At 34.3% G+C, this 24,423-nt stretch overlaps 1 protein-coding gene across 1 annotated transcript in view; it reads right to left on the reverse strand.

Moving 5' to 3' along the window:
• Positions 1-13,864, reverse strand: part of LOC129220494 (6-pyruvoyl tetrahydrobiopterin synthase-like) — a 33,858-nt gene extending 19,994 nt beyond the window's left edge. Inside the window, exons 1-2 of the mRNA XM_054854917.1 lie at positions 13,612-13,864; positions 13,452-13,531 (exon numbers count right to left, since the gene is read on the reverse strand). Coding sequence (XP_054710892.1) covers positions 13,452-13,531; positions 13,612-13,676 — 145 coding nt within the window. The 5' untranslated portion in view covers positions 13,677-13,864. The remainder of the gene's footprint in view (positions 1-13,451; positions 13,532-13,611) is intronic.
• Between the last annotated feature and the right edge of the window lie 10,559 nt (positions 13,865-24,423).

Genomic DNA, 24,423 nt, shown 5'->3' on the forward strand with positions numbered 1-24,423 from the left:
TTCGCAGAAGAAATAGAACTGCTGAAGAAAAACGAATCAGTAGCTCGGAAAAGTAAACTTAAATTTTTAAATCCATTTCTAGATAAGGACTCAATTCTTAGAGTGGGAGGTAGGTTAAATAATTCCAACTTAAATTTTGATCATAAACATCCAATTATTTTACCTAAGAGCCATAAACTCACTTCAATAATTTTTGAATATTTCCATAAAAAGTACTTACATTTGGGTCCACAATCATTGCTGCATCATGTTCGCATGCAATATTGGCCAATTAATGGTAAAAGTACTGCACGAAAGATAGTTCATGAATGCATTACGTGTTTCAAAAATAAACCTGTTACTGTACAACAAATTATGGGTAATCTTCCATCTGAAAGGACCAACCCTAATTTTTAACCGACGAAAAAACGGAGGAGGTTCTCAATTCGACACGTATATATTTTTTTTTTAAATGTATGACCACGCATAACTTTTTACAGAACAGTCTGATTTTGATAATTCTTTTTTTATTGGAAAGGGTATACCCCGAAGGTGGTCCCATAAAAATTTTGAAAAAAAATTCCTACCCTAAGGGTGGGAAAAGGGGGAGATTTGTTGTTCACTCACAGATTTTTTTATATATGACCACACATAACTTTTTACAGAATAGTCCGATTTAGAATATTCTTTTTTTATTGGAAAGAGTATAGGCTGAAGTTGTTCCTATATAAATTTGAGGGGAAAAATCCTACCCTAAGGGTGGGGAAAGGGGGGCGATTAGTAGTTCACTCTAAGATTTTTTGATGCTGAATTGGGTATAACAAAAAAAAAAAAAAAAAAAAACTCACGATGAATGAGATGCAGACTTGTATGTCTCTCGTGTGTACTGTCTTGAGCAGGTAAACGACAGTATCTGCAGAAATGAGTTTTCGAGATATTTGAAGAACTGTGCGCTGGATTCAGTACTATCAACTGGGAAATGTTGGAATTATATTTTTTTTAGCGGAAACCAAATAAGTTAGTTTGTACAACAAAGCTAACGTACAAACAATGATGACAAAATGCAAAAAAAAAAAAAAAAAAGATAAAATTGCAGTTATAGCCCTTTACCTGCACACGGCAGTGTAGACCTCTCAATCTCTGGTACTTGTGATTAGGGTTAGTTTTCAGTGCCAGTCATCAAACATTTTTTATATTCAGGATTTGTATGAAAAAATAGGGCGAAGTTTAGTGATGGTGACGTACTATTTTTAACCGACGAAAAAACGGAGGAGGTTCTCAAATCGACACGTATGTATATTTTTTTTTAATGTATGACCACACATAACTTTTTGCAGAATAGTCCGATTTTGAATATTCTTTTTTTATTAGAAAGGGTATAGCCTGAATAATTCCCCTATAAATTTGAGGGAAAAATTCCTACCCTAAGGGGGGGGGGGAGAGGGGGTGATTAGTTGTTCACTCCAAGATTTTTTGATTCTGAGTTGGGTATTACAAAAAAAAAAAAAAAAAAAAAAACTCACAATGAATGAGCTTCAGACCTGTATGTCTCTCGTGTGTACTGCCGTGGGCAGGTAAGCGGCAGTATCTGCAGAAATGAGTTTTCGAGATATTTGAAGAAATGTGTGTTGGATTCAGTAGTACTAACAATAAGAAAATGTTGGAGTTATGTATTTTTTTCAGCGGAAACCAAATAAGTTAGTTTGTACAACAAAGCTAACGTACAATAGATGACAAAATGCAAAAAAAAAAAAAAAAAAAAAAAGAAAAAAAAATGCAGTTACTGCCTTTGACCTGCCCACGGCAGTGTAGACCTCTCAATCTCTGGTATTTGCAATTAGGATTAGTTTTTTAACCGACGAAAAAACGGAGGAGGTTCTCAAGTCGACCCGTATATATAAGTTCCTTTTTTCAGGTATGACCAGGCATTACTTTTCACAGGTTCGTCCGATTTTGATAGTTCTTTTTTCATTGGAAAGAATTTTCCCAGAAGTTGTTCCCATATAAATTTGGAAAAAAATTTCCTATCCTAAAGGATGGAAAACAGGGGTGAGTTATTGTTCGCTCACAGGTTTTTTACTTTTTTTCGTGTAAGACGACGCATAACTTTTACAGAATCGTCTAATTTCGATAGTTGTTTTTTTATTGGAAAGAGTACCTAGAATTTGGTCCCATGTAAATTTGGAAAAATTCCTTATCTAAAGGTGAGATATTAGGAGTGATTTATTGTTTGCTCACAGATTTTTTATTACTGAGTTGTGTATTACAAAAAAAAAAAAAAAAAAAAAACAACTCACGATGAATGAGCTTTAGATTTGTCAGTCTCTTGATTTAGAGCTCTCAGTCTCTGCATTTCTGCTAAAGCTCGTTCATCGTGAGGTTTGTGTAATAACTTATTTGGATCTAGATCAGATAAAGCATGCAAGACAGTATAGTTATTTTTATTAACAGTTGACCGTTCAACAATTGGTTCTTCACTGTCATGAACATGTGCGGGTTCGTCAGTAATTTGTGTTATCGTAGAAATATCGACCACAGTAGGAAAATGCACACGAACATCTTTATACAGTGCATTATTCTTTAGGAGCCACTGCAATGCCACTTGAAGTTTACCTATATCAATTTGAAACTCCCTAGAATGTTCTAAATTTTCACGACTTTCTATTACGAGCACTAATCCAGTTTGATTAGGTTCAAGCGGAAGTTGTTCCGCCAGCTCGACCACATCCTGAGCAAAAAGGATTGCCTGCCCTTTGCACCAGTCTTGGCTCAAACGATTTTGAACTTTTATTATTTTAAGAAATGGCACTACTCTGCAAATAAAACGTTTCTCAATTTCCGATAACTCATCAATTTCTGTAGGTATTGCAGCTACCGACATTTTGTTCCAATAGGCCTGGGGTGGAGTTTTATGTTTTTTAATATTGTTTGAGCATCGTGAACAAGTAATTATATTACCTAAAGCTACCAGTTCGTTAGGCAAAATAGAGCCTAAATTTTTAGTTTGCAATTTCCTACGTTGCTGAGGATACAAATTTTTTTTGCATATTGAACACGACAAGTCAGCATAAACATTAATTGATTTCTTAAAGTTTTCTGCGTTACACTTGTTTATTTGCTCGCGAGCTGCTTGTCGCATGGCGCTCAGACGATTAGTTCTCTCCTCGGAAGATTCGTGAAGTACCACCATTGCTGAACGGTTACGAGCAGCATCCAAACGCAGCATACGTTCGTCCTCAATTTCATTTGAAAGTCGCTCTCTTATCAGATCTAAACGATGAGCGCGTTGCTCTTCACTCTCATTTGAAAGTCGCTCTCTTATCAGATCTAAACGATGAGCGCGTTGCTCTTCACTCTCATTTGAAAGTCGCTCTCTTATCAGATCTAAACGATGAGCGCGTTGCTCTTCACTCTCATTTGAAAGTCGCTCTCTTATCAGATCTAAACGATGAGCGCGTTGCTCTTCACTCTCATTTGAAAGTCGCTCTCTGATCATATCTAAACGACGAGCGCGCTGCTTATCACCTTCTTGCAATAACCTATCGTTATTGTAGCTTCTCATTCTCGACAGTCTTTCCTCGCGCTGACCTAAACTCTCCTGTGAACGTGTTAATGTAATTCTCTTTCTGTTTGCTTCCAACCTTTTTTCTTTCTCATTAATAGATTCTTCTAAACATCTTTTCCTCATCCGAGCAGCATTTTTTGTAGACCTACCCATGTTAGTATATAAAGCCTGCTTTTTAAAAATTATTTATGTAACACAACAGATAATTGTTAAAATACGATTATATACATATATATACATATATATATATATATATATATATATATATATATATATATATATATATATATATATATATATATATATATATATATATATGTTAATAGCTAAAGTAAGGTAGGTAGCTATTTTAAAAGTAATCAAAAATGTAAGCATACAGATTATAGCCACATAAGTAGCTTATAGCCACAAAAAATTATAAAATAAAAACTTTTTAACAAAAAAATTGAACCGCCGAAAAAACTGAAAAGCAAAAAATAATAAACCATTTTAATTAAACCTTAATAACTAAGTTCTTAAACTGATGTAAGTATACCTGAGTATATATTTTTGTAATAATTTAGAGTTTTTAATTAACCTTAATAACTCAGTTCTTAAATTAATGTAAGTATACCTAAGTAGTTTTGAGTCGGTTCCAAACAATAAATAAACAAAGATCCCTAAATTACCTAAATTTAAAGAAATAACCAAATAAAATTAGCAATGTAATGTGAAATGTCCGGCGATAAACATAAATGTTTCAAAAAATGCTCCCTCCACACGCCATCATTAAATCATGAATACTAGTAGATCGTATACAACAAAAAGTACCTCTCGTTGGAGCTTTGAAACCTTTGGGACCTCGCACGAGAGAGGCAAACAACCAGTGAGAAAAATCTTCAGGATCATGTATGCAATTAACGGCTACAGTTGTTATGCCATACTTACGCTGAATAATACTATGACCCACAAAACCATTTATTTGAGCTTTTAACAAGATGAGAAATCCTTCTTCAGTATGATGAACAATGATATAAACATTTTGTCTGTTGTATATGGGGCAAAAGCTCAGTAGCAGCCAAATACTCGACACGTGCTTCTTCGAGACCACTCGACGACGTTCGGGTTTAACTTCGTGAACGCTCGACATTTTCCTGCGAAGGGGCGTGTCGCCATACGCCACCGCTGCGCCTCACGCTTAAAAAAAATAACTAATTTGATTGTTTGGCACCGACTCAAAACTACTTAGGTATACTTACATTAATTCAAGAACTGAGTTATTAAGGTTAATTAAAAACTCTAAATTATTACAAAAATATATACTCAGGTATACTTACATCAGTTTAAGAACTTAGTTATTAAGGTTTAATTAAAATGGTTTATTATTTTTTGCTTTTCAGTTTTTTCGGCGGTTCAATTTTTTTGTTAAAAAGTTTTTATACATTTAATGTTGCGGGAGTTGACTTTTGTGGTCCGTTTGAAATTAAATACAAGAACCAAAGAAAGGGAATCTATTCCAAAATTTACTTAACTTTATTTATTTGTTTGGCTACAAAAGTTATTCACATTGAATTAGTAACAGAGCTGACTTCAGAAGCTTTCATAGCTGCTCTAAAGCGTTTTTTTGCTCGCAGAGGGAAAAGTTCAACTATTATGTCAGATAATGCCACTAATTTTAAAGGTGCAGATTCGGAGTTAAAACGATGGTTATCACTTGTTACTAAGCAAAATAGCAGTTTTTCTAATTATTTAACTTCTGAATCAGTAATTTGGAAATTTATTCCTCCCAATTCCCCAAATTTTGGAGGTTTGTGGGAAGCTGGTGTTAAGTCGGTTAAATACCATTTGAAAAGAAATTTAAACAATGTTAGACTTACAATAGAAGAATTTTTGACTATCGTTATTCAAATAGAAGGCATATTAAATTCGCGTCCTTTAACTCCCTTGCCATCAGATTCTAACGAATACGAAGTTCTCACTCCAGGCCATTTCTTAATCGGTCGTCCAATTAACGCAATTCCAGAGCCACAATTAATTGATACTAATGAAAATCACTTGTCAAGATGGCAAAAACTTACAAGGTACTCGCAATTGATATGGAAAAGTTGGCAAAGAGATTATCTAAATTATCTCCAAAACCGTACTAAGTGGTGTTTCAAACAAGGTAATATTCCTATTGGAACTATGGTTCTTCTTAAAGATAATAACTTACCCCCAGGTAAATGGACCTTGGGCAGAATTATACAGACCACCTGGTTCAGATGGAAATATTAGGGTGGTCAAAGTAAAAACCTCATCTAATATTTATACAAGAGGGATATCAAAGATATGTGTCCTGCCAGGACAAAAGGAGTGTTAACAATTTCTTTTGTGAAAAAACTCATCTCATTTTATGTGACAATTATTGAAAATTCTTTCAATGCCGGGCGGAATGTTGTGTGTTTAGCGTTAAGGGAAGTTCCGCTGCTTAAGTTTAGCCTTGCTCTGAATTGAATAATAACGCAGACGATTTTTATCTGCAGACGAGTTTTATTTTGGCATGCATTTTCCATTCTGTTTTTGGTTTTAAGTCGCAATAAATGGTGGAACAAGGATGATGTGTGGTCAGTTGTCTTATTTTATTCATTATATCGCATAAATTTCATCACATCGCAGAAATATGAACAACCCCGCATCTACCAGCACCTTTCCGCATAAAAATACAGTCCGCTATCGCAGCTATCGAACACAAACTAAAATTAAATTTATATGTACGCACGTTGCGAAAAACGTAGTGAGCAAGTGAACCAAAATGGCCGCTTTCTTTGATGGCCTGTAAAATTATTTCGCGCAGGATTCAACATGTCTACCCAAGATATTCTCACTTTAGAACGCCTACAGATGAAGATTCTAAAGAGAAATTTTCTGGACCTAAATATTTTTACGGGACTACATTGTGGGGCCAGGACTAATAAACGAACCTACGGTTTTGGGTACGAAAAATTTCTGAAACTGCTAGGGGTCAATAAAAAGCATCAAATCGGCTAAGAATAAGACACCTAATTGGGGATAAACGCTGCAAATTAATTTCATGATCAATGAAGCGAAGTATTAGTTCAAATATTGATTTTCAAAAATAATTAATGAACTGAAAAGATACTGAAATCGTTTACATTTTTTGCATCAATAGTTTGAACACAATGCGGACGAATACTGTTTGTTGTCAACGATTTAGTGGGGAGGGGGTCATGACCCACATGATCCTCCCCTTGTATCTGCCACTGTCCATAACCATAGCCTACTTTTCTGCTTTGAAAAAGGCATTCGTCGAAACTCCGCAACTGTGTATTCAATTCGTTGCAAATTTTTGCTTTTTGTAACGTTATTTTTCTCATTGTTACACTTTACTTTACAACCATTTATTAGCATATATTATGCCCCCCCCCCTTCCCCAAAGCAGAATACTTGACGATGTTATGCAACGTAAAATCATTTAACCAAAATTGTTCTGCAAGTACTTCAAGCATTGTATCCACAGGCAACCAACATGACCTTTTCCACAAATCGGGAGCCCTAAATCAAAATCATTTCATACAGGAGGTTTACTTTTTTTCTTTTCTTTTTTTCAGTTTTTAAAATTTCCCTGTTGTTATGCATTTCTGTGAAACCTAAACCGATTGAGATTCTCCAAAAATATTTTATATGCTTTCTTAAATACATAGAAAGAGTTTTACAAAAATCCGAAATTAGGAGTCAAACCACATTTTTTTTTGGTTAATTTTAGATGCATGAAGGAGCAATTAAAATAATGTTAGTAAATGAATAAATTACTAAAAATAATAAATAAAATGAGTCGAGTTAGGTTAGCATATATAATAAAACACTTCAAAACTTTCTAAATAGTTGAAATATTTCTAGGATGCAAAAAAGATTGAAATCTCAAAAAAAAAAAAAAGGCACGCAATTTTCGGCGATGGACGCGTTTCAATGTTGGCATGCTTCTAAAACATACGTTTTAAAGGGAATTGCGGTGAATGAAGATCGATTGAGTAAAATAAGGAAGAGGGGAACCAAAAACGGTAGGAAAATCAGAATCTTTTTAGATTAAGATTTTGATATTTCTGCAGAAAATCTGCAAAAACTTCCGATTTTCTACTAATATCTCCCAACTCAAGATAGAATTTTGCACAAATTCTGCAGATTTCTTTGCGTTCAAAGTAAATCTAGAGTTTCCGCAGATGACATCGAATTCCATATTTTTCGAGAGCTTTCCGCAGTAATTTCCGAGAATTTTAGATTTTCTTCTAATTTAAAGAAATCTGCAGAATTAGTGCAAAATTCTTTCTTGAGTTGGAAGATATTTGCAGAAAATCTGCAACCCCTGCAGATCTTCTGCAGAAATCTGTAGAATTTCTGCAGAAAATTGGTCTGAGTTTTCCTCTCATATTTGAACGGAATTGTTCTGCAGCTCCGTCATTGCTCTGCGACCTACGTCTCAAATTTAGTAGTATTCTGCTTTGGGGCTCATTATATTTAAACTATTTGGCATGAGATAAATAAATACCTTTGTGCTGAACAGTCAAGTAAGACTTTGTCGGATATCTTTTCATCCATAAGCTCATTATTTTTTGCATTGAAAAAGGCGTTCCCTGTAACGCCGAATCACGTGTCAGCTGTTATTTGCAAATTTGTGCTTCTTCTAACGTTGTTTGTCTTACTTTATTTGGCATGAGATTAATTTAATTTTTTTACCCAAAAAATGTATTTTGCTTTCTTTTTTTTGGGGGGGGGGGAGAGAGAGATAGCTAAGGGATTTTCAAGGAAAAGCACCAGTGGTGTAGTTTAGGGCTATGTTATCCCCAAATTTTCTTGTTATAATTCATGCTTCCTTCTACTTTTTTACTCCAATGACTTCTAAATTTTAAAAAATGTTATGTTAGTATCAGCAAGCGCTCCCCCCCCCCCCTTTTGTTTTGTGGTCTGCACTCCTGGGAAGCCCCACGTCATTCCTACTTAGGGGGAGAGTCCTGCACAAGAAATACATTACTTTTTCCAGAACAGGCGCTTTCCCTCATAAGTTGATTCAGCTTCATTTAAGAAAGCTCAAAAATTTCTTAAAATATCTAAAACTAAAAATCTTATATAATTAAAAACTGAGCTATGTACCTATGTATGCACCTATGTGTCTATGTATGTCCAAGCTTCTTCTCCCGAACGACAGTGAACTGACCATCGCACCAGGTATCGATGGATTCGTAATCTTCCAGTCTTCATGTTTGGCTATTTAACATAATCCTCCGATAATAATTAGTGGAGATATCAATTAAAAACTATTAATTATGACATTTAGCTTTCGACAAAAATCCCTATTTTTCGAAGGCTTTCCTCCATTGAAATTATTATTCAGTGCTTCATCTCAACTTTCCACAACAATGCTTTTATTAAAATGTATAGCGTGAAGAAAATCATTGAGATAAAAGATCTGTTGCCATTTTTTTTTCTCGAATATGAACAGGTAAAATTCTTGTTTTTGTTTCGAGGCTTTTCCTGTAATCAGGGGAATTAAAAAATGTTTACCTTTTGGGGGGTTTTCCGCAATCTGCCGCAAAATTTCACTGACTTTTTTTTTTTTGTTTTGGTTCAAGCCTGAGTATTGAACTCGTGTCACTTGACAAAACTTTTATTTTCAAGGTGGACCGTGCAAAGCCAGGCGACGCAGCTAGTTTTGATCATAAAATTTGATAAGGAGTTATATTTATGTTGTCAAGACGTTTCCAAACAAATGGAAATTATAAGTACTTTTCATATTTCTGTAAAAAAAAGCTAAAGTATCTCTTTTATTTCAACCGTCTTCTATGCAAATTTAGGTATCAAAATTAAGCCAGCCTGTCATGTCCTTTATTTATGGGGTCCAGGGGAGTCAATTGCCTCTTCCCAGCTTTGAAAAATCAATGTATTTACACAACATAAGTAAGCGTAGTTTTTGTTGTTTCCCAATAAAATTTGGGGGATATTTCGATAATTGGGAATCTGGCGCGGTCGTCTCATTTTTGGTGCAAATAATTTTTTCCGATATCTTTGTTTTGTTTTGCAAAGAAAAATACCTCTCGCGCAGGCGCTGGAGCCAAAAATTGACGCCAATAAAGAAAGATCGCCAGATTCCCAATTATCGAAATATCCCCAAAATTTGCATTGCGCGTACACTCTTTATCTCCCCAAACACCCCGCCGAAAAATTCGAAATGACAGGCTTGTCCCCTTTTATAGCATTAAAAAAATGAATTGGGAAACAAGTACATTTTTTCGCAATAAAAAATACTAATTATCAATAATCTATTTTTTTTTATTAATTACATCTGTCAAGGCAAGACTTTAAACTTTTAAGTACCTCTACTTACTAAACACTAAAGGCTCTCCTCTGATATGCCCCCCTCTTGGCGAGATTTTAATTTTTCGCTCGATACGAAAATCGCCAATAAGGCGATAACTTGGCAACCCTGGTTTTGCAACTTGAACGCTGGAAAGTAGTTTCTCGAAGTCTGTCTTTTTGCACTTGTCTGTGTGGTAGGAGGTAGGTGCTCATATGTTCCGCTCTTAGGGAGATTTTAAGTTGAATACTCTAAAATAAAGTTTCAATTCAAACTTTATTTTAGAGTATTCTTTTTCTTGTTGTTTTTTAATGTTAATTTAGTTGAATTTTCTATTTTAATTATGAGTTCGGTTTGTGATGTTGTCCAAATGTATCAATTGAAATTTTTGAATGAATGAGGATATGTTTGTAAAGTTTTTGGAAATAATTCGCGAAATTAATTGGGTGGAGTACAAAATACAAGTAAAATAAGGTTGTTTTTTTTGGAATTTTTTTTGTCAAAACAAACATAATTTAAATATTTTTGTAAAGTAATGATAATAAAAAATGGGATAATTTCCCTAAGAGCGGAACATATGTGCACTGCCTCACGTGAGGAAGTAAAAGAAAAGTAAAAAAGGTAAGTGAACATATTTTGAATTATTGTGTTTTTAGTGTGTTTCTGGTAGTTTGTATTTTGGTCTGGTTGGCATTTTTGTAGCACAAAAATGGTGTTAATTTCACATAAAATCTGTGACTTTATTGTATACTGAACGGAGGAGATCTGTGACTTATATCCGACTGTGATGTATATTAAAAGTCGGAGGGATAACGGACCGAGCGGCAGCGAGGTCCTGGAGAGCCCGAGGTCTCATAGTACTTTCGTAATGAGACCGAGGCAGACCGAGGGCTCGTATCCCGGAGAAACAACGGAAAAAAATTAATGCATTAATTTCATTAAATAATTAATGACATAATTTGAATTTTTCCTGTTGGCGCTAAAAAAGCATCGCTAAGAACGATGTATGACATATGACGTCATACATAGTTTTCTTGGCGACGCTTTTTTGGCGTCAACAGGAAAAAGTAGCCAAGAGGGGGGTATATCAGATTTGTTCCAACTATTCCATCTTGACAAAATAAAGATCAGGCGGAATGAGGAAGCCGCTACTTTTTTTTCTAACTGCGACTTCGCTTGGTTGAAAACAATTGGCGTTGTGCCATCTAGGAATTTCACCTCTTTCAACTCAAACATAAGTGAGCGCTTCCGAGGCCAAACATTGTTTTACCAGGGCTAGACAATTTAGCGGAGGTCTTTAAACTTGGATGGTGATCAGTACTGGCGCCCCCCCCCCCCCACACACACACACACACAGCGTCGTCCCGATGGAAAGTCACCGGAGATTACTGTGACCATTAAAAAAAAATTTTGGGGGGAAACATTTGACTGTTTCGACAAATTAGGAGACAATATTGTAACTTTGGAACAAATCTGATATACCCCCCTCTTGGCGACTTTTTCCTGTTGGCACCAAAAAAGCGTCGCCAAGAAAACTATGTATGACGTCATATGTCATACATCGTTCTTAGCGATGCTTTTTTAGCGCCAACAGGAAAAATTCAAATTATGTCATTAATTATTTAATGAAATTAATGCATTAATTTTTTCCGTTGTTTCTCCGGGATACGAGCCCTCGGTCTAGCCGAGGTCTCATTACGAAAGTACTATGAGACCTCGGGCTCGCCAGGACCTCGCTGCCGCTCGGTCCGTTATCCCTCCGACTTTTAATATACATCACAGTCGGATATAAGTCACAGATCTCCTTCGTTCAGTATACAATAAAGTCACAGATTTTATGTGAAATTAACACCATTTTTGTGCTACAAAAATGCCAACCAGACCAAAATACAAACTACCAGAAACACACTAAAAACACAATAATTCAAAATATGTTCACTTACCTTTTTTACTTTTCTTTTACTTCCTCACGTGAGGCAGTGCACATATGTTCCGCTCTTAGGGAAATTATCCCATTTTTTATTATCATTACTTTACAAAAATATTTAAATTATGTTTGTTTTGACAAAAAAAATTCCAAAAAAAAAAAACAACCTTATTTTACTTGTATTTTGTACTCCACCCAATTAATTTCGCGAATTATTTCCAAAAACTTTACAAACATATCCTCATTTTTGTATTCACAATTTTTTTTGTATAAATAATAAGCTAAATAAAATTTAAAATCCCCTAATCTATTATATGTTGGTAGAGTACTTTTAACGTGTCTCCATGTGGATTCAATTGTGTTAGTGTGACATTTAGTTTCTGGATCTACAAAATTAAGTTTATGGTTGACTGTTAAATGCTCATACCCCTCCTCCCCCAATGTATCATATGCCCTCCAACAATCGGAGTGCACCGTCGTGCCTGGTAGTATCCACTGCTTAATTGCCAAAAATAGAGTTTCCCTACCCCTATCCCCAACAGCAACCAAAAAAGTTTTCCCCGAACCCCGTTCAACCCCCCCAAAAACCCATTGTCCCTCAACTGCATGTCCCCGATTATATTTTCTTTTCCCAAATTTAGATTCATCAACTTCAATAACTTTCCCAACCCCCCTATTTGTTCGGATTTTAATTCAATGTAATTTAATATTTCTTCATCAATATAATTTCGCCAATCGGCTAAAGTTTGTGATGAAAAAAAATATTGACTTTCAATATCAGCAGTTTTGGTCCCAATTAAAATCTCATATGTTATCAAAAAAATTTCCTCTATTTTCAACTTGCTAGAACTAAACCATGACCCACTCCTGATCGTTGCTTCTTTTCCACAAACAACACCCCCAATAACCTTTCTACAAAAAAAATTAACCGATCTGAACATTTTTTAGTTTTTTTAATTTTCATAACAGAATTACATCTAGAACATAACATTTCATTCTTAAGTAAACCAATTTCCCTTAAAAATTCTAAAAAAACCTCTTTATTTTCAATTAGTTTAAATATAAAAAATCTATTTAGGACTCCGGTACGTCCAAACGTTGGACGACCTGACGAAAAAGAAAAAGAAGATTCATTCAAAAATTTCAATTGATACATTTGGACAACATCACAAACCGAACTCATAATTAAAATAGAAAATTCAACTAAATTAACATTAAAAAACAACAAGAAAAAGAATACTCTAAAATAAAGTTTGAATTGAAACTTTATTTTAGAGTATTCAACTTAAAATCTCCCTAAGAGCGGAACCATATGAGCACCTACCTCCTACCACACAGACACGTGCAAAAAGACAGACTTCGAGAAACTACTTTCCAGCGTTCAAGTTGCAAAACCAGGGTTGCCAAGTTATCGCCTTATTGGCGATTTTCGTATCGAGCGAAAAATTAAAATCTCGCCAAGAGGGGGGCATATCAGAGGAGAGCCACACTAAATTATCAACTACCAACAACACTACGAAAACAATGGCGTTTTTAAAGTTAATTCAAAAGACCGTACTTGTAAAAAAAGTAAAACGACAAAAACGCAGCGAGAACCAGTTTTAAACTTTAGTTAGAAAACCAATGAAACAAAATTATGTACAAACAATAATTACCTTTGTAGTTGTGACCATGTCCGTTGACGTTATTACATTTTCCAAAAATGCGCTTATTAGAATGGTCATCTAATTGGGAACTAGGAAAAAAGTTCAGAAATATGACAAATGTCTTTGTTTTTACAAATAACGTGATAAGTCTACAGTTAACGTTATTTACCTATGAAGTCTGTGAGCAGCGCTGAAAGATTCAGTTCGTGTTAAATAAACTACAGGTTCACTCATAATTACAAATGATTTTTAAAGTTTATTTTCACGTAAAAGCAGACTACGACGTAAACAGTAAACACCTGTAAACGGTGACAGTGAATGATCCCGTTTAGATTCAGAAATATTAAACTCCAGTATAAATTATTAAAAGACATTTTCACTTTTTTTTACTAAAATTTTTCGTCCATTCAGCCGAAATATTAATTTGTATTTATTTTCTTTTTTTGAAACTTTCGATAGTTGAATAAGAAGAGGATAACCGATTCGAAAGGTAAATTATTGCAACAAATAGGTACTGCCATCTATTGGTAAAACGTAAAACTATTCTTTGCTTATTCCATATCAAAGAGGGATGCTTTTTTTGTTATTAATTTATTTCGCACATCCTGTTAGTGCCACTAGCATCATTATTATTGTAATAATTAATACCAGGAATAATAAATAAAATAAATGAATAAAATCAATAACAAATTCAAAACATGATTCTTTGTAACGTCCCCCCTCCCTTTTTTTTAAATATTACTTCGTGTTTCTAATTTAAAAATTATAACTGTGAATGAATTTCAGTCTCTTTTCAGATTTTTTATTCAAACTAAATATTATACTAAAAATCTTTTTATGTTTAAAGAGTTGCATCGCAAAGTCGCATTAATCAGCAAAAAGTTGATTTCTTCATGCAAATAAGAATTGTACTCAATTGTATGTATGAAAAAAAAAATAATAATAAATAAATAAATAAAACAAATAAATAAATCCAGCATCCAGCAATGGGGTCACTTTCGAAATTTTAAAAATATTTTTTTCTGAAAGAGCATGCCCCCCCCCCCCCTTGGAGGAATTCGTGCCAAACACCAATGGGGGCAAGTTCACATAGGGGCACATATGTGTACCGAATTTCGTTCGATTTCATGCGGTAGCATTTTCCAAAAATAGTCGAAATGGACTCAGCACACCTCAAAACGTTCGAATCCGTCAAAATTCGAAATTCGAAAATTTGCACGAATCCAATACTTTCTTCTATATATTAGATATAGAAGAAAGTAAAAAGATCTGCCCCGACCCCTTCTCCTAATATAATACAGTAAAATGCATTTTTAGGACTTCTGCTTAAAAATTTTCCAGAGGAAGGACCCCAAACCAGTCCTTGCCTAACGCCAGTACTAAAGATTACTTGGGTCATTCTACAAAATGTGTAACTTTTCTGTCACATGCCTTTTACAAAAAAAATTTTAAGGAACCATTCATTTAACAATGCTTTTTAATTTCATCAAAAATTTATCTATTTAAACCTGCCAACAATTTTTTAATAATTTTTATTTTAGTATATTTTTTGGTTCACAACATGTGAATTCTCACCTCCGTGGCATGTCACACACCTTGTGTGACTGTTTATGTTGCTTAATAACTTGTCTACTTAAAAGTATGTACTTATTTATTTATTATTCCTATCACAAGTGTCTCAAATACTAATTGTTTAACTATATTTATTTTTTTAGTATTGTGTTTTAGTTCGTTTTAGTACGACAAGTGTCACACACAATAAATTCTCACCTCCGTTACCTAAACACAAAATGCCATTCCTCATTAACACGTGGTAGTAATGACATCAAATTTTATTTTCCATGATACAAGAGAGCCCCCTTGTTTATTTTCAGCCATAGTTGAAGTTGTGAGATTTTTGTCGAAAAACAAGAAGATAGATTTTGCTTTAAAAAATAGTATGGTTATTCTGACTTCTCACCTCCGTGAGCTTGAATTTCAGGGATGTAAATAAGGGTAAAAAATAAAATGAACATGTTTTCATATGCTTAACATGTGCAGATTGTAGCGACGAAGAAAAAAATTATTTCCCGAAAAATGTATGTATTAGGCCTATATTAATGAAAAATTCCTCACCTACGAGAATCTCACCTCTGTGATAGACCTTATTAATGTCATTATTTCTGAGGCGAAAATAAAGGATGGGGAGGAAATATATCAACAAACGGCATTCTACCAAAATTATAAATTGCCAGAACATACTCAAATTTACTAAATACTATTTTTAACATACATTTGAAACAACTAATTAAGCCGTTCATTAATTAAGAGAGCTTAATATTATATTCCCACTAATCATTGCACAATCAAGCAAATTACTACTTTGCAGTTAAACTGGCCTCGATTTTTAAATATTAAAAGTTTTTTCCTTTTTTTATTTGCGTGAACAAGGCATTTTTTAATTTTTTTTTTTTTATTTATGAGTAGTAATTGGAACTAAGCTGGGTCATTGTTTATGGTTACTTCTAGTACGTAACACTAAAATGGAGCTCAATCGCCAATTTAAAACACCTCCCAGACACGCCTGGTATTTTGCAAAATGTCCTGGTGAGTCCTTTAGACTCAAGGGTAGACTCCTCCAGACAACATATTCGAGATTCCTGAGTGGCCACACAAAAGCTCTTAGATTCTCTGGGAATATCAAGACTTTTCCGGAGTGTCACTGGTGCTCTGCTGGAGAGGTTTCACCTGAGCACATTCTATCTTGTTTGGGTTTTACGAAGGACGAGGTCCTTAGTGACCCATTGCTGTTCTTAGATTTTTTGCAGATATTTGGATTCATGGGGGTTGTTTAGCATTGCTAAACATGCCCGAGATAAGTCAAAAAAAAAAAAAAAAAAAAGTACGTAACACTTACATTTAAGATTGAAAAAAAAAAAAAAGAAAGCAAGAGGTTTCGAAATTGAAAAAATATTTGCGTTCAAAAGTTACGTTTTCTGGAGAGTGACCCACTTAAGTCTTTAAGATTTCATTTTCGAACATTTTACAAAGCAGCTCCGTATTCCTTCCCCTAGTGATGCAACGAGTATTCGGCTTAGACTGAATGTCTAGTTTACTACTGAGCCTCAGCCGAATACATTCCAAAAAAATGGATTTTATTGTCACACACTGAAAGTTTTATATATTTTTATTTATGCTTATCGTGTTTTTGGGCAATTTAAATGAAATCTTATTATACTATTTTACATTGCCACTATTAACTCGTGAATGACAGCTACAAATGTCCGTATAAGAAATAAAATTTTCGGTTGAAGTCGGATTTTTAAAATTTTTCTCATGACATATTAGGAAGGTTGATATTTATTTTATCTTTTGAAAATATTTCTAATTTATCTAGAATTTCAGTAGATAAAGTACAACCATAAGTGATATATGAGGCAAAAGCTAGTTTTTTCTCTCTCACAGCAAAATATGTATAAAAATTCAATAATGTTTTCTTTTTATCCAATCTTTAATTTTTCTCTTATTAAATATGACAGTTTACAACACAAAAATTATCATTAAAATTTTGGTTACATGGCATTTTTAAAGTTATTAATGTAACATATAATGTTAGCGGTTGTGTAGCTCACAGAGCAAAGTTTTTTTCTGTACAAACACAGTTTCTGATGGAGGAAAAAAAATTGTTGAGCATTTTCAATAGATAGTTTTTTTTTTCTCGTTTTTTTTTTTCCTTCATAAAAAAATGACAGATTTTGAATTTGAGAATAAGTGTTCATTACATTTGGTGTTCATATGGTTTTTTTTAAAGACCGTTTTGTTCTTTCTAATAACGATTCTAAGAAAGATAACAGTTGATTTCTCTATTTCAGTTCGAGCAAAGGGTTCTGTCGAGCATTCACTTTGTGGCAGGTTTGCAATTTCGTTAAAATATCACAAAAAATATTTTTGTCTCTATTGTTTTACATTACTGTTCTGTCCTTCACTTGAATTTATTGAAGAGCAATTTGAATCTGATATCAAAAACAGTTGAAATGTAACATAGTGCTCATGGTCTATAATTGTAAAAAATTGCATCTCCAAAGTTTGTCCAAGAGGGGCTTTTCGTGGCACATGCAACCAATATTATCTGCAGATTTATCGAAACGTAATTTTATCTTTTCTGCGATAATAACTTCAGAAATTAAATTTTCTAACAAAAAAATTTTGCTTGTAACCGCTAATACATAGGGATAGAAATTTATGAGGTGCAATTTCATGCTGAATCATTTCAGTTTACTATAAGTACAATAATAGCCCTTGTAGGGGAAGGGGAGGGAGGGTCATAAGGCAGACAATGCCATTGAAATTTTTCGAGATTTTTTTTATAAGGATTTCAGTCTCTTTAATAGATGGAGGCGTTTTTTTTTTTTTTTTTTTTTTGAGCAATCACGATTGCTTATTGCTTTCATTTGACTGTTTTGATCTCCTATCATTTTATTTTCCCGCCAGCACCCTCTGCAGCATCACCGTCGACCGGCTCCTCACGATGCTGCTCCTATAGCGAAAATCGTCTCCAGGTTTTGTCAATATCTTACACTTACATGCATACAGACACGCACCCTATACTATAGTGCCTAGAAAGAGTAGTGTGCCGATCGACGGGGATAAAGGAAAATCCAGATAGCGCTGCGCTCGAGAATCAGACTCGTTTTAAATCAGCGATTGCATTCTGATTTCGCAGTTTAAAAGCCCCGTTTTTCGGATTGAACTTATTTCTGCGCCAAAGGCAAATTCTGTAACAAGTGCTATTTGTTTCATGGGTGTTCATTTATTTTTCGAAGCATATAAAATTACCTTATGCTAATTTATCTTCAATGAAAATAGTAGACTATAAGGGGCCATTCATTAAGTACGTAAGGATCCCAGAGGGGAAGGGGAGGTTGAAAAGCTTCTACGTACCCTTACTTGGGACTTGGGGGGGGGGGGGGAACTCAATATTACGTAATATTTTCCAAGTCGGTATTTCACATTAGAAATTGGGCGGTCAAGTGATATGGCAGAGATCATGTTTGATTTGCGTCTGGAAGATAAGAAACGTGTTAGGGTAAGATGTTTTTTTATTTGTTTTATAAAAAATGAATAGTGTAAAAATATAATAAAGGAGTAGCATTGTGTATGGCATGTTTTATTTTTGATTAATCGTACATCAAAACGAAAAAAAAAAAAATGTCGAAAAAACATTTAGTTTAGATTCTAACTTTTCAGCAACTATTTCTTTACGCAAAAGGTTTAATTTAATAAAGGTGAATGTAATAACGATTCCAGTGGTGTAACGATTCCAAGATTTGTTATTTTATCATTTTGAAAAACGAAATGGAATCTTACGTAAGAATAGGGGAGGGGGGGGGGGCTTACGTACAATTACTTGGGGGGAGGGGGATCAAAAATTGCCAATATCATCCTTACGTAATTAATGAATGGCCCAATAAGTATTCAATAACTGCGCATCTCTTATTTCTCTACTAATAATAAAGCTGAAAGTCTCTCTGTCTGGATTTCTGTCCGGATCTCTGAGACACGCACAGCGCCTAGACCGTTCGGCAGATTTTCATGAAATTTGGTACAAAGTTAGTTTATAGGATGGGGGTGTGCACCTCGAGGCAATTTTTCGAAAATTTGATTTTGCGTTTTTTTTTAAATTTCAATTTTAAGAAAAGTTTCCGGGGCTAAATTATCATAGGATGGACGAGTAAATTACGAAAATATCATGACGTGGAACCGTAACATGGGAAGAGCGAATGAACAAGAAAATTGGCGAGAAATTCATCATCCATTATTTGTAAATATACAGGCTAATCAAACAGGGTTGGCAAAACCCCGGGTTTTTTTTTAAAAAAGCCCATGGACCCAGGGGTTTTTTGGGTTTTTTTAAAATAAAACCCAAAAAAAACCCAACTAAAGTTGGGTTTTTTAAAATAAATGTGGTTTTTTTTTTTGTCTTTTTTTAGGGAAAATGTGGGGTACTTGTAGCATATTGTAGCATAAGTATATGGACAAAGCGCAAAAATTATCTTCGGGTAAAAAGCTGGAAAACTAGTTAAAATTCAGAGTTTTATGTAGAAAAGTATAAAAGACGAAAAAACCCAAGAATGTTTAAGTTTCAGATTTTTTAATTTTCATTATTACCAACAGTTAAGGCAAAGTTACGTCTCGGGTGACAAAATCTATTGTTCGTTTTTAATTACTAATTTTTTTTTTTTTTTTTTTTTGCATTTTACTTTATAGTATTTCATTTTTTTATGCAAAAACTACTGTAGAACCTCAGAACTCCAGCTTAATAAAGACATTTCTTTGAATTTTATGTTGCCTGTTTTTCTATTTCTGTGTACAGGGTAAGAAATATTAAACTTTTTTGTAAAATAATGAAAATACTGTACCTGTTCTGTTTTTTGTCGACCGTTTGAAAAATCTGTTTATTTCTAAAAAATTTACCTTGTGTTTATTCAAGATTTGTGACGTGTTGGTTAGCAGAAAATAATTTACATGAAAGCCTTTTAACTAGATTAGTTTCCTCTGTACAATCTACAAATATTGAGAAAATCAGACGTGACAGGACTTGGTCAAGATAATTTGAGTTATTTATTGACCAGAAGAAAAAAGTTAAATACATTTATTTAAAATCTTTGAAGTATATTTTTAATGCCGTTAAGAGTTAAGAAATACTATTAAAGCTCAAAATTCATTTTTTATGATCATTGTCTGTGGTGAAGAACAAATAAAAAAGAAGTTTAAATTGTAAAAGTATTTAAATTAATTAATATTTTTTTTAAATAACTTCTCACAAAATTTTAAAATACCCAAAAGTGGGCTAAATAATGGGTTTTTTTAAATGGGTTTTTTCAAAAAAACCCATTGGGTCCAACCCAATTGGGTCCAATTCGGCCAACCCTGTAATCAAATGACATTTAAATTTTCTCCTCCTGGCAAAGTCGTGCGTCTGTGAGAAATTGGTACCTTCAATCCCTCGCCAAGTGTTTAAATTTGCCACTTTTCTTAAAATTTCGAGAGACTTAAATACCTTTTATCTCGATAACGAGGGACGATAACAATAATAATTATCAATTCGTACAGGATTTTAAAAAGCTGAAATTCAAGGAAAAAAAATTTTTTTTAAATATAACTTACGTGCTCGTTGATTCCGTTTGTCCGAAAGTCTTATGGTCGGTCGCTAACAGTTACCAGACGTAGCGTTGCTGGAGATTTCCAACCTATAGACACGTTTAGTGTGACGTCAGGGGTTGCCAGAAACACGGGGGAGTTTCCAATCATGCCGTTGCTATGCGCGTTGCTAAGGGAGAATCAGCATAGGATCTTCGTAGGAATAGGGTTAGAGCGATGTTTAATTGATAGTTTTTTGGCAATTAAATGGTCTAAATAATTTTTTTAGTGGTTTCAAGTTACATATAAGCCACCTGTAGACATCATTTGACGAGTATCGATAGATTTTACATGTGAATCGGGTTAAAATTCGGCAAAACATAGAATTATGTGGAATACAAGTGTGTTTTCTAGAGTTATACACTCTTCTTATTGTTAATTTCTTTTTCGTTGGGGGGAGGGGGACAGGTCCGACATTTGAGAGGGTCAGGAGAGGTATTGTCCCTCTCATGCCTTTTGGAAAATAACTGTATTTCTATAAATTTGGCGTAATTTTTGCTGTTTTTCGACGCAACATACTCGTACATTGACTATTTCCTTTTTGCACGTACCCTTCTAGGAAATTTGAAATATCATGACTTGGGGGGGAGATTTTTCTTTTAAAGTTTAGAGCGAAATTTAATTATTATTATTTTTTTTTTTTTAGGAAGAGGAGTAGTTTTAATTAAATTGTATGCATTCTTTTCTTTAGAAGACGAGAGACCATGTCAGCCTAGTCAGCGATACCTGGAGGGGGGGGGGGGAGAATTTTTCTGCATTTGTTCCAGTAATAATGCATATTTTAATGAAACTCCATTCCTTCGGGCTCTTTGGGGGAAAGGGAGAATTGCGTGTTTTCTTCAAATTGTCACGAGTATTTTAATCTTTTTTTTTTTTTTTTTTTGTATTCCAAGGCGGGGATTTTTACTTTACTCTACTTTTTATACATATTTTTTATATCAATATACATAAATATACACTGAAAATTTCAGTTTGTTCTACTATTTGCAATTCATAGTTCAATTAAATTCTTTTTTTCTTCGGGGGGAGGGGATATTTCTTCTTGCTGCGCGTAATTTTAAGTAATTGCTCTTTGGGGGGGGGGGGGACAAGGATATACATATTAGTTTTTTTTCTAGGTAAAAGGAATTTTATCAATTTCCTCAAGCTAGTTTTTATTCCTATTCGGAATAGAGCTCAATTGGAGTTTAACTTAAATTACGTGTGTGTTCTCGCAGAAGAAAAACTTTTAAACTAAAATATCCCAATCAAACTCGCATTAGAATAAGGACAATGTAACCTAACATCCCCCCCCCCCTCCCATTCGAAAAAAAATAATTTCAATGCAAACAAGCATCACAATCGAGAAAAGTGAAAAATTCTCCTTCCCCAAACAAAAAATTACTTATACCATTAAAAAAATATCCTGCCCGAAGAAAATAATTATAATCAAATTCTTAGAAAGCTTTAAACGGGATTTAAAAAAATATATCTGCCTCGTCCCGTCATTTCAAATTTTTCTGCAAAGGGGGGGGGGGGGGGGGTAAATCATATATATAGTCAATGCATATTGCATCGAAAGACAAAAAATTGCGCAAAATTTATAGAAATACAGCAATTTTCCGAAAGCGGGGGAGGGGTGGCAATGTCTTTCCAGACCCTCTCAAATGGCGGAGCTGTTCCCCTCCACCCAAAGAAAAAGAAATAACAATAAGAAGAGTGCATAACTCTAGAAAACACACTTGTATTCCACATAAGTCTATATTTTGCCTAATTTTAACCAGATTCACATGTAAAAACTATCGATATTCGTCAAATGATGTCTACAGGTGGCTTATATGTAACTTGAAACAACTAAAAAAAATTATTTAAGCATTTAATTGGCAAGAAACCATCAATTAAACATCGCTCTAACCCTATTCGTACGAAGATCCTATGTTGTTTCTTCCTTAGCAACGCGCATAGCAACGGCATGATTGGAAACTTCCCCGAGTTTATGGCAACCCCTGACGTCACCACTAAACGTGTCTATTCTCCAGACCTATAAACTGTAGAGGTGGTGCTACCATATACCGTGCCCAAGTCGGGCTCTTTCTCATTTAGAGGTCTCATTGACTCAGGAGTCGCTCCTTTCTGCTTTAAACTCATACTGGCTACATGAATGGGGCTTGAGTCTCCCAAGTGACATTAAAAATAACAACAAACTGCGCCCTAAACCATCTCGATTGATAATACATTTGCCTTAAAATATAAGTATCAAATTTTCAGAGTCAATTGTGTAAAATTTTGTTTTGAAAACATCCTTGTTTTTGTGTCTACTTCAATAATGATCTTTTTATCGTCAATATTATTTTCCACATAATTTTCATTATATACAAAAACTACAATATTAGGAGATTTTTTTAATTTCGTACAAACCCAATATTTTTTAGGTAAATTAATATGTACAATTTCATTTATAATAGATTTATACGTAGTTATTTCAGTTTCATCTGTGGAAAGATCAAGTTTTATTTTTTTCAAACAGGGAACATTTTTCTTAACTGCATAATTCCTGATGAACCTTTTTTTTTTTTTGGTAATTTTTTTAGTAAAATTTGTTGGCAGATTTGGGGAAATTGTCGGAATTGCCTCATCTTTCAAAAAAGGTTTTCCCCGATGAATCAAAACTTCCTCAATATTTATAATATGCGTAAAATGCGTTTCAATAAAATGTTTTTCGAAATGCAGAGCACAAATTGAGGAATATTTATCAAAAACTTTATCTAACCTGGGAATTAACGAGTTCCATTTTAGTTTTTCTTCACCTGCTGTAACTTTCAAAAGCGTAACTTTTTCCTTGCATGTTTTGTATCCACTTTTGCACTCTGGTACGAAACAAGATGAAGCTTTATTTCTTCTAATGTTTAACTTTGATGCCTCCATTAAAAGCCTTAAACGCTGTTTTATGAAATATTCACGAAATAAAGGTAAAAAAGAGAAACGCGGAACTAAATTGTAACAAAATCCCGCGTCTACTAATGTAAACACCGCGAAATTGAACGTACACCTCGACTGCACTGCCCTCTAGCGGATTTCATACGATTTGTCCTCAAGAATGGCGGGGGAAAAAGCGCCGATCGGCACACCATTCTTTCTAGGCACTATACCTATACACATATACATATATACACCTTCACACACACACAAACACATACATACACTTACACACATACACAAACACATCACATACCTACACAATCACATGCACACAACTACCCACACACTCATGCCTGCACACAGACACAAACACATATGCCTGCACACACATACACCCCTCACACCTACACACAACTACCCACACACTCATGCCTGCACACAAACACACACGCCTACACACATACCCCCTACACACAAACCCTTCACACACAAACACACACGCCTACATACACACACATACACTCGTGATTGCGAAAAACATAATTTGAATTCAAGAGGTCAAAATTCTAATTATTATTATTATTATTATTTTTTTTTTTTGAGCAATCACGATTGCTTATTGTTCTCACTTGACTGTTTTTGGCGTCCTATCATTTTATTTCCCGCCGCCACCCTCCGCACCATCACCGTCGACCGGTTCCTCACGATGCTGCTCCTATAGCGAAAGCCGTCTCCAGGTTGCATCCATGTCCTACACACACGCGCATACATACACAACTACACACACATGCACGCACACACACAAACACACACACACACACACACACAAACACACACATACACAAATACATACACACAACTACCCACACACTTATGCCAGCACACAGACACAAACACACATGCC

The sequence above is a fragment of the Uloborus diversus genome, chromosome 4 (assembly GCF_026930045.1).
Source record: "Uloborus diversus isolate 005 chromosome 4, Udiv.v.3.1, whole genome shotgun sequence".
Lineage (NCBI taxonomy): Eukaryota > Metazoa > Arthropoda > Arachnida > Araneae > Uloboridae > Uloborus > Uloborus diversus.